This window comes from Neospora caninum, chromosome VIIb, assembly GCF_000208865.1.
Source record: "Neospora caninum Liverpool complete genome, chromosome VIIb".
Classification (NCBI taxonomy): domain Eukaryota; phylum Apicomplexa; class Conoidasida; order Eucoccidiorida; family Sarcocystidae; genus Neospora; species Neospora caninum.
Window position 1 is genome coordinate 1673964 of NC_018394.1, and position 10944 is coordinate 1684907.

The 10944-nt window shown below is 58.7% G+C and overlaps 2 protein-coding genes across 2 annotated transcripts; one reads left to right on the plus strand and one right to left on the minus strand.

Moving 5' to 3' along the window:
• Positions 1 to 905: 905 nt before the first annotated feature.
• On the minus strand, positions 906 to 4727 carry NCLIV_026080 (conserved hypothetical protein; the record flags this gene model as incomplete). Its single annotated transcript, XM_003882802.1, has 2 exons — positions 906 to 2947; positions 3443 to 4727. 2 exons carry the CDS (start codon positions 4725 to 4727, stop codon positions 906 to 908), a joined length of 3327 nt encoding a protein of 1108 aa, XP_003882851.1.
• Positions 4728 to 6444: 1717 nt separating this feature from the next.
• On the plus strand, positions 6445 to 9914 carry NCLIV_026090 (LOC100145185 protein, related; the record flags this gene model as incomplete). The annotated part of the gene is made up of 6 exons (XM_003882803.1): positions 6445 to 7441; positions 7893 to 7943; positions 8624 to 8712; positions 9092 to 9171; positions 9506 to 9563; positions 9855 to 9914. The coding sequence occupies 6 exons, from the start codon at positions 6445 to 6447 to the stop codon at positions 9912 to 9914; spliced, it is 1335 nt and encodes a 444-aa protein (XP_003882852.1).
• Positions 9915 to 10944: the final 1030 nt, after the last annotated feature.

A 10944-nucleotide genomic window follows, 5' to 3' on the forward strand; every position in this document is an offset into this window, starting at 1 on the left:
ACGGTTTGGGGGGGGGGGTGACATTCCCAGGCAAATTCGGTCACTGACAGTGAACGTGCTGAGAGGCAGACTGTGGTCAAGAGCAAGTCCCTCGGGAACCCCCGCATTCGTCACGATCCCTGTTCTACGCATGTGTGCATTTGTTTTTCCAAGCACGCGCATGTCTACGTACAACGTGTATGTGCGCAGCGTCACGCGTGGTGGGATGGATGCTCGAAACTCTGCGGGTCTTTGTCGAACATCACGCCCAGCGGTCACTGCCTTTGCTCGAATTGCTTGTCTTGAACAAGAAAGCTCCAGATCGCCTCATCCAGAGCGCCGGCATTTGCCCCCGCCCGCCCTGCGCTTTCCGAGCAACCGACCGCCTACCTTTTCCTCTAAAACCACCAACCTCTACCACTTTTTCACGTCACCTTACGCGCTCTTTACCAACTCTTGCGCAGCCAAAGCCGCTTCTGTTTGATTCACATTTAGCCAATAATAGACAATCATCCGAGATATAGTTTTATCGCACGTTCGGTCTAAAGCCCCGTTATATACTGTATAGGTCACAGAAGGCTTCTAGTACTTTTTAAAAAAGCGTTTCAGATTGGTGCCAGTAGCTGTCCTGCCCCTCTTCCTGTTTTTCTACATGGAAGACGCAGAGCCGTCTTCCAGAAGGGTGGTTCCTTTACCTAGTGCTAAAGACGCTGTCGACGCAGCCCCGCTCTGAGGCCAGACACCCCTTTTTCCGTCGCGGGAAAAACAGCGAGTTACCAAAGAATGGCGAAAACCCGTGTTTTTCGTCACGGGCCGTATGTGTGTCTACGTGCTTTCCCTTCGCCCCGGGAACTTGGCCCCCAATCGGCTGGCCGCGGGACTCAAACACCCCGTGGCCCATGCCAGTTTCGCACGCCTCTCGAAACCTATTCGTCACTCAAATCATCATCGACAAGGTTCCACTCGTGCAAAGCGTCTTCCCGAGGTCCTCGCCCGAACGCGCTGTCGCTCCGTCCTTTCTGACTCGCCGCCTGCCTTTTGTCCAAAACCTCGTGGCGCCGCTGCTCCAGCCCCCGGACAGACTCCCTCTCCCCCTGACTCGCAGGCGTGCCTGGCCTCGCCCCTCTTCTCTCTGTCGCGTTCTGCGTCTCTAGGGCTTCGCTGGGCGATCCGTCGCCCCTGAACGTGGAGTCTTTGCTGCGATTCCCCACAGTCTTTCCTCCCCTCTTGCCGAACTGCGGCTCTCGTCCCTCCACTTGAGTCCCGACTGACCCCTTCTCGAGACAAGGCGCGTCCGGTCGCCCTTGACGGCTTCGGCCATTTCTCTCTTCTCGCACATTCTTCGTGCAGGCCTCCCCGGAGCGCGGTCGCCAGACAGCTTTCCCCGCTCGGTCCGCTGGCCCCGCTTGTTTCGGAAGCCCGCGAAAACGCCTCGCTGCCTCACTCCCTCGGAAGCACGTCTGTGTCCCCGCGCCCAAGCCGTCGTCCTCGCTGCTGACCTCCTCGTCAGCCCAACGCCTGGCAGGTTCACCCAGCGTGGTCGAGTTCCGCTCACTTGGCGCCTGCGAAGCGCCTCTCTCCCTCGATGAATTCCGCTCGTCCGGTTTCCCGTCGCCACGCTCCCCGTCCTCGAGTCCGTCGCCCACATCCGGTTTCCCGGCCGACGCCGCCTCACGGCTCGGCGGCAACCCGTCTGACGCCGGAGACTCACGCCTCGCCGACCTGTCTCTGTCTTCTCGCTCTGTCCTCCCTTCCGGAGATGTCTGGACACTCTGACGGCGACTCTCGCGCCGTCCAGCCACCGGGGCGGCTGCCACTGAGGCTTCTCCAGAGTCGACATCACCGCCGGTACCGCGCACACTTTTGTCTGCACTTGTCGGGCTGCGCCGCCGGAAGAAGGGGAACAATGTGCTTCTCCCTGCTGCACTTGCCTGCGCTCCGCAGTCCCAACCCCTCTCTTCCGTCCCCACCTGGGACACCGCGCCTCCCCTGCCTCCTCCGGGCGCCGTCTCCGGCTCCTGAGACACGGGAGAAGCGGGGTGGGCGGCGCGCGGCGAAGGCGCGCACAGACTCTCTCTTTTTTCGGGGACGCGCACGCGAACTTCCGCGCCCTTGGCGAAGAATTTGACGGCGGTTTGCATGGCCACAATCGCGAGAAGAAGAAAGGACGACTGGAACGGCATGTACCGCAGCAGGTTGTGTTCGCGTAGGGAAACGTACAGAATGGACACGCCTGAAGACGCCAGAAAATAGAGAAGCCAGTACAGCCTCTCTGGCAGCGCGGAGGGGCCGGGAGCGCTCAGCGACACGACTGCACCAAAGAGCGGTCGCCCTGCGCGTAGGTAGGCGAGAGCGGGCGTCAGAAGGAATTCGGGGAGGAGAACGAGAAGCGCTTGGGGAAGGTGAAGGAGCAGAGAGAGGAGTCCCGACAGCCAAGACTCCGAACTGAATCCTAGAGCCTGGCAGATCGCATTCGCTGCATAGGTTCGAGTTGACGCGACCAGGGGCGAGGAGAACGCTCGAGCGGGAGGCGACGGCGTCGGAGACGCCTGCGGGTCCGGATCCGTGAACGAGAGGCTCGAAGCGGAGACAAAAGGAAGGAAAAAGGAGAACACCTGCCGAACACCCCGACGGACGGAATTCTCGGGAAGGGAAGAGGGAGAAGAGACTGCTGTCGGAGTCGCATCAGGAAAGTAGAAAATCCCTGGTCCTCCCTGGCCCTTTGCGTCGGCTGCTCCGTGGGAGGGGAGAACAAGCGCGACGCCAAACAGTTGAGACGAGACGGCCGACAAAAGTGCAGCCAGGCCGCGAATCAAGCGGAACGCCGCCTGGTGGATCGTTGCCTGAGTGGGCCCTCCAGAAATCACCGTCAAAATGAAAAAGAGCGAGAGAACGTGGTGAACGAGACAGTCGCCGAGTGGCGCAAAACGGTTCACCAGAGGCAGCCAGGCGACAAAGTTGCACGTGGCTGCAAACAAAGCAAACAACAGACGCAGGCTTTGTTCGTGACGAGGGCTACGCTGGCCAGCTTCGGCCGCGGGAACGGCCCCGCTGATTTGAAACCGACAAAACGCAGTTTCCACCGACCTGCAGCCGTGTCAAGACTCCAGTGCGCATACAGCACCGGTAAACAAGACGCTCGAACATCGCCGTTGCTCCACAAACAATCTGGAGAGCCGAGGCCTGGGGACGCACGCGTGACCCTGTAAGACCAGCTCAACGACGTGCGATTCTGTGCGTCTCGGATGGTCCATTCAAGATCGGCTGCGAGCTACGCATAACGCCGGCGTCTACCTTATCTGCCGCAACAAGAGAGGAGATCATGCATCGTGGGCTCCTCTAAAGTGGACGATCGCTCTGGGACAGGCTAAAAACCAGTCAGGACGGCGCTCTTTCACGAAATTCGTAACGCTGCTTTCCCCGACCTGCTGAACGCGAAACACCCCAGGCGTTCCGGACTTACTCATGAAAACCCACACTTCGAGCCAAAAAGTGATTCGCATCCAGGCGTTTCTCGTCTCCGCAGCAATCGCCTTGGCGTTCGCCAGTCCGGAGACCGTCGCTGGGCCTGCATCGCGCCCCACGCGCGGGCTCTCGCCGGCAACCGTCGCACCCGGCACTCCCGCATCTTCTTGATCGCATGGAGTCTGTTCCACCGAAGAAGAAATTTCGCTGCTGGACCATCTCCACGAGGTCCACCGCTGAAACGGCACCCACGAGTTCTCGCGGGAGACGGCTGCATGGGAAGACGCGCGTCCTTTCTGCTGTGTGCCTTTTGGGTGCAAATTCGTCACTGCCTCCCCCTGTTTCCGATCACGTGCGGGTTGCTTCGTCCCGTCTGCCTGTTGAGGCGCCGAGGCGCGTGCAGCAGCCGACGACGCGGAAGACCGGCCGGTGTCCCAGACCCCCGCTAGCTGCTTCGAGGGCTGTTCCGCTCCCTGGGCGCCAGGGACGGGCGCTTGGGTTTTGCAGAACAGCAAAACAGGATGCAGCCGAGGCAAGTAGACAAACCGCCAGAAGCAGGAGGCTGTTCCGACGATGGCGAGGGGGTACCACAGCAGATGTTGCAGCGTGTGCAGTTGTTCGCGTCGGCGAGGCCCCAAAATGAGGAGGAGCCCAAAATAGAACAGACAAGCAAGAACGAAGGGCGCCGACGCAGCGACAAAGGCCGTTACGCGGGTGTACGTACGGCTGATCCGGCGCCCGGTCCGGCGGAGCGCAGCGGCACCGCGCGAGAGCGTCCCGTTGAGGTGGAGGAAAAGGAGGAGGAGAGCCGAGAAGACGAGGCCGGCAACAGTTGCTTGGTAAATTCGAGGGAGATCCAGATAGAGTTGCCACAAGTGGAGGAGCACAGGACGGCAGTACGGCCACAAAAAGTTCGCCCAGACCAGCAGCAGGCGCAGGCACGCCACCAAGCACCGACCAAAGTCCAGAGACAGAGAAAAGAAGGAAAGGACTACATTGTTGGAGAGGATAAGGAGAGAGGAAGAGAGAAAGTGGAGAAGGTCTGCTGGGGAACAGCCTAGAAACGTGTCGAGACTCGCCAAGTGCTCTTGGCTGTACGACGGCGTCTGGTGGAGGAAGTAGAGAATGGAGAAGAGTGGATGCACAACGAAAAGGAAGAACTTGAATGGTAGCAGACGGCGAAGCAGAACAAACGGGAAAACGAACGGCTTCAAAAACCTCTGATAGACACTTCTACGGGGCGACGCTCGAGCGGGACCGGAACGGAAGCGAAGCAAGGTCATGGTGGGAACGTCAGAGGGGACGTGAAAAGGAAAGTAAAGACGTCTTCGCGCGCTTCGCGCCGACAAGAGAAACCACGGGTCGGGGCGGCGCTGAAGCGAAGAAAAGAAGGCACACACACCGCAACGACAAAGTGACCGGATGAGGCGTGCGCACGCACTACACACACACACGGGGGAGGGAAAACGCCACGCTCCGTGGGTGTCGAAGGACACCAGGGACAAATGCACCCTCTTCTTTGTCCAGCGAGACGCTCACCGAAAAAAAGCAGCAACTGAACCCACCGCCGCTTTTTTCGAGGTGCCGAACGTCCACAACTGTGTGAGACCGTCTAACTTTGCCGTCGCGGCGCAAAAGCCTGGCAGTTAGGACAGCCGCTCTGCAAACAGTCAGTCTTAAGGAACCGTGGAGGAGAGAAAAAGCGAAAAGACCAATGAAAAAACTCGGCCGTGTCTTTCCCTGGGCAAAACTCACTGGAAAGTCCCTGCCATTCTGCGTTCGTCGGCAAACCTGAAACCGGAAAGGCTCCCAGGTGTGTCCTGTGAATGCATTCCCGTGTCGGTTTTTTCGACAAACGTCCCGCGAACGCGTGAACCCCAGGATCCACAAAAAGAACCGACGAAAGTTGCCTGGTGTCTAGAAGCGTTCTTCTGCTTTAGTGCAAATCTGCGTCGCCTTTCTCGACTTCGCTCCGGCCGGTTCACCCCCCTCCGATCCTTTTCTCACGGTCCCCTCCTATACGGCCAGCAACACAACACCTCTGCTCGCTGACCCGGCCCCAGCGAACCGGAAAGACGAAGCAACCGTTTCATGAGTAAGCCTTCCTCTCAAAATCACTCGCCCTCTTGCAAAAAAGGGGGATCGCGCTCGAAGGCTGCGTTCAGAAAGGCCAAGCAAACAGTCCGCTCCCCCAGCTACAACACTCAAACCCGCGCTTCACTCGGATTCCCCGCTTGCTGCTTGGTCCGGCTCGGGATGCGCGTGCGGCGTAGCCGTACCAGAGGAGAGCACAAACGAAACACTTTAGTCTCATGTCTCTCTTGTTTTCGTGCGACTTTCCAACAAGTCGCCCGCTTTCGACACAGCGTACTCGAAGCATTTCTTTCCGGGCGTCGGCACGCACTCCCGCTGGGCTTTGGCACTGCTTTCCCAGGCGGCGACCTTCTCGCGAAGCGATATACCAACCCGCTGTTCAGGAGCGAACCGTGTGTCGGAGAGAGGCTTTCGGGGTCTCGCGTTTGGTTTTCTCACTCTTTGCTTTCTTTGCGAAAGCGACCGCGAACTGCTGGCAAGACCAGTCATGCGCGGTTCCGCGATGCCCAGCTCGGTGGACGACGCTTTGTCCGTGTTGCGCATGCACAGATGCTTTGTCGTCTTGTGGACACGTGTGCCTCGGCGTAGAGGGAAAAACCTGGAGATTCACTCACGTTCGCGGGAGGCGACGACGCGTCCTTGCGGTCTCCATGGATTCCCCTTTTTTCCGCGTCCCTGGTAAAGACACGCGTCGTCGAAAAACGCCGGAAACGACAACCCCCGAGCGAGCCGGAGAGTCACTGGGAGATTGCCCGGAGCAGCAGCGTTCTTTTTCTCTGTCCCTCCGCGTTTTCCCTTGTTTTCCGTTCTTCCCCATTCTTCCGTAACAAAGAGTGTCGAGCACCGAGCTGTGTTGGTGCCCGTCGTCGGCCCCTTCGCGTCTCTCAGGAGTCTGTTTTTTTCGACATGGATTTGAAGAACTGGGCGTCGACGCTGGCCTCTCGTGGCCAGAAACTGGCGCGAGAGGGAATGGAGTACGTGAACCAGAAGATCGAGAAACAGAACATTCCGCATTCGGTTTCCTCGCTTTTCCAGGCTGGCTCAACCAGCCGTGCCGATTTAAACAGTTGTTCGGGCGATTCGCCCTCCTCGCTCGTCTACTACGCGATTCAGAACGAACTCTCCCCTCCACCCTTCTCGTCGGGATTGCGCGAAGCAGCTGTCCCTCGTGACGCCGACGCGTCCTTTTCTCCTTCTTCCCACTTCAACGCCTTTCTTCTGCCCGACGGCCTCCCCGCAGACGCCGTCACTTTCTCGCTGTTCACTTCGCTCTTCCCCGTGCCTGGGCAATTCTGTTTCCGCTTCAAAGTCCCGTCCAACGCCTCGCCGGAGGGCTATGTCTGGCGTCACATCTCCAAGGACGAAGAGGACGACTTTGTTCCCTGCTTCCAGGGCGCGATCGTCTGTCGAGCGTTGCAAATCCCCGCGGGCGTTGACGCGGCTCCTCGAGCCCCGTTCGCCGTCCACGTCTGCTCCCCGTCTCGCTCGTCCTTCGCTTCGAATCGCGCTGCTCATCCCCCCGCAAGCGGCACAAGGAGCGGAAGCGCTCGTGACGACGCATCGCCCTCCGAGCCGCGGTCGCAGACCTCTCCCTCCCAGCCAGCAGCCTCGGCCGCTCTTTCTTCCCCGCGCAGAATAGACACCGGGCACGGCGGCCAAGGGAGCCGCGATTTCGCGGACCTCTGGAGCGGAGACAGCGGCGGGAAGCGGAGCGACGGAGAGCATCCCTCGCTGGATCAGCCACACACTCCGTTCGCTTCCGGTGTCGCGACAGCCGGGCGTCCCGCGTGCCAGGGGACTGCTCGACTCCACAAGGTCGAAATGCCCAACAGAGACGACCTCGTCGCTGACAGGATCTCCCGGACAGAGTCGCGAATCCAAGAAAAACTCCAGGAAGCGCAAGGTAAGGACGAAAACCCTGTGTGCAGATAGCTACACCCCCTCGGCGGTTCTGATCCGACCACAGGACCGCAGACGAAGAAGCGCAAGTGTCTCTCATCTCTCGTCATACGTGGAGGTGTTGTACACGCGTGTGTAACCTAAATATGCTTATACACATGGAGGCAGTGAGGGAGAGGAGAGACGGGAGAGGAAGATCTGACGAATGCGGAAAAGCGAGAGGGTGACGGTTTCTTCGTGCCGAGCGTGGAGTCGCGCTTGCTTTCGACTCTGCACGTTCTGCGTTCCTCGACTTCCTCACATCAAAAGCTTTGTGTGAAGTGGCTGTGTCGGAGTTCGCGGGCAAAAAGTTGGGGGAGGCGCTAAAAGGCGTGCGAACGAGTGGAGCGTTTGTGTGAGTGTGTGCTCTCTTCAACCTCCGTCCTCGCCTCGTCTCCCTGCCTCTCTTTTTTCAGAGCGCCGGCAGCAGGAGCTGAGCAAAATGCAGGAGCGACTAACCATTCCGGGTAGGATCGTTTCCAGGTTTTTTCAGCGATCTCTGGCGTGTTAGCGCGGCGTGGACGGGGGGTGAACCGAAGCACGAAGCGAAGCGGGTTTCCAGCGGAACCGCGGTCGGCTTCTCTCGCTGCATGCAAGCTGCCTTCCTCTGCTGCCTCCAGAGTTTGTTCTCGGGAAGCCCCAAGAGGCAGCAAAACGGCGCAGACACACTGCAGGAAACGTAGAAAGCCTTGCGCGCAGTCGCGCTCCCCACTGTCCACGCACGCGTGCGTGACGGGAAGCAGAGAGAACATCTGAGAGCGTGGAAATGTGCGACGTTGCTGGCTTCTGAAGCAGGAGTGTCTTCCAGGAGATGCTGTTTCTCCGCGACGTAGCAGCTGACGGTGTATGTACTGCCGCCGAAAGCGGCGTCGCTTTGTCGCAAGAACGGAAAAGTTCCTTGCACACAGTCGGAGTCTTGCCACAGCTCTCGGCGCCCCCAGCCAGTGACCGGACACCTCCCGAGACTGGAGAATGCCAAAGACTCAGGGAGCGTCAGACTTCCTGGGCGGCGATGGATCACATACATCAGAGCACCCCCCGTCGAGCGCTGGCGTCCTGTGCCTGTTGCTTGAGATTGCGTCTCGCCTCGGAAAGGCAGGAAAAGAGATTCTCACGGGTCGTGCCGTGTTTGGTATGGTTTCTGCAGACGAGGTTCAGCTCCAGCTGGAAAAGTGGGCCAAGTCGTCAGACGGAAAATACAAAGATATTCGGACGCTTCTTTGCACTGTGCACGAGGTAGGCTCTCTTGCGGGGAGTCAGGCAAGACAGGGGCGGGTGCTTTTGCGATCCGAAGGAACTGGCGTCTGCAGAGCTAGGAAAGACGACGACCGTGCGTTTCTTTTTCCCATGCGACAATGCGAGAAACGATGGTGGCGACGCTGCGAGAAGGTGGGATCAGACAAATCCCGCGCTGGACCGGACTGACGCCGTCTCTCTTTCCATGTGCTCTCCTCTCTGCTGCTCTCTCTTTCTCTGCCTTGCGTGGCGCGCTCCTCTCTCGCCCCCCACGCAGTCGCCGTGTGTGTCCCTCTCGGTGGCGCCTTCTCTCTCTGCATCTCATTTCCTCCTCCGTCCCCGTTTTGCTCGCCGTGTCTCTTCCTCTGCTGTTTCTCAGGTGCTGTGGCCGGGCGCCGACTGGCAGCCTGTCTCGATCAGCACTTTGATGATTTCCTCTCAAGTCAAGAAGCATTATCGGTAAGAGAAAAAGGCGCAAGAAGCAGCAGGGGCAACAAGCCCGAAGGGGACGGATCCTGGACAAAGACGGGGGTGTGAAGAGAAGGCGGAAGGGTTCCTCTCTGTCCTTTTCCCAGGAGAGAGCAGCGTGCGTTCTCCCCGGGACTCTGGTCTTTCGTGTGTTGTAGTATAGGGGAAGAACACCGTGCTCTCTCTCCCTCATGTCTCTTCTTCTTGTCCCCCGTCTCCCCGCTTTTCTCTTTTCGCGCATAGTGGAAGAAACTGCGAACTGTGTCCCCAGCGTTTCAGCTGTCCTGTCACCTGCCTTGGTTTCTGGCCTCTGCGTTGTGTTTAGGAAGGCGCTGCTGCTCACGCATCCAGATAAGCACCAGTCGTCATCTGCGGAGCAACTGGTAGGTCTTTTTCTGTGGCTTCTCCGCTCTCTTCTCTCAGTCGCATCGACTGCGCACTCGCCTGAGCTTCCGGCTTTTCGGAGTGTCTCTCTCGTGCGTTACCGCGTGGGCCCGGGATTCCCACCCTTCACGAAAGCTGTCCACACTCACACGTCCTCGCGTTTCACCGTCTTGCGCCCTGAGAAGCAAAAACGCGCCGCCGTGGCACAAAGGTGGTGGGGGGGGGGGGGGGGCGTTGAGTTCAAAAAGAGGCACGGGCTTTTTTGTGTCCGTGCGGCCTTTTCTTTGCAGTTCCGGGCAGAAAAAATCTTTCAGGCTTTCAACGAAGCCTTCAAAGTTCATCCTGTTTGACGCGCCTTTCCCCGAGCAAAGAACCCAAGACGCGTCTCCAAATAGAAGCCGTCGTGAAGTCTCTTTTTGCATTAAAATGTGGATTTCCATGGAAACATCTACAATTTGTCTAGCCTGTTCTCCGGTCCCCTCTAGCGCTGCCTGCCTCTCAGTGTCTGTTCTCTCTGTGTCCCTTGCAAAGCTGCATCTTGAAGCTCTTCGTCTCTTGCTCCTGCGTTCTCCTACGTCGCCAAGTTTCTCTTTTTTTTGGAAAGACTCTAAAAATCTGGCTGCGTCCAGTGTCCTGGCGCCCGCGTATACGGGGGAGGCGGCAGGCCTCTCTGAACAAGAAGCCGTTAGAACGCTCAGCAAGCAGATAATGTCCTCGACACTGCGCCTCCGTCACACTACCCTTCGCAGCAAATCCTGAGGGGATTCGCCAGAGGGTTCGTGCCCAGTCCCCACAGAAAAGACACGAAGCGGGGCCGCAACGAAATTCGGTGCGGAGTGCAAACATCTTCTCGTTTCCTCGTGTTGACAGTGTGTTCCCATAGGAGAGAATTTCCACTGCGGCGTGCGTAGCTGGAGGTGCGCAACCTACGATAAAAAAGTGGTTTTGCTTGCCCAAGGGAACGATCTCGGGGACTGCAAAGTGCGTTGCTGTTTTGTCCGTCGTCGCATGGCGTACGCTCACTCCCACGCAGGTGCGAGTGGACTTTCGCGCACACACTTGGAAAGCTGTCTTTCCTACCACACGTTGCTTGTCGCTGCAGGCTCTGCGACTTCCGTGTCCCCGAACACACACACTGCCGAAACGCGGGCCAAGACACGCGAAAGAACAATTTCGAACACTACAGCGGCGATCGTGTCGCTGCTCTGCCTTTTCATTCTCTCTCACATTCCGTTTTTCCCGGGGACGACGCCCCACAGCCGTCCGTGCACCCGCCGTAAACTGTAGAACCGGGCGCAGTCGCCGTCGGAGATCCCCGGCACACTTTTTACCTGCCTATGGGAGTCCGTGAGGATGTCTGCTCTTTTGTCCCCGGGAAGG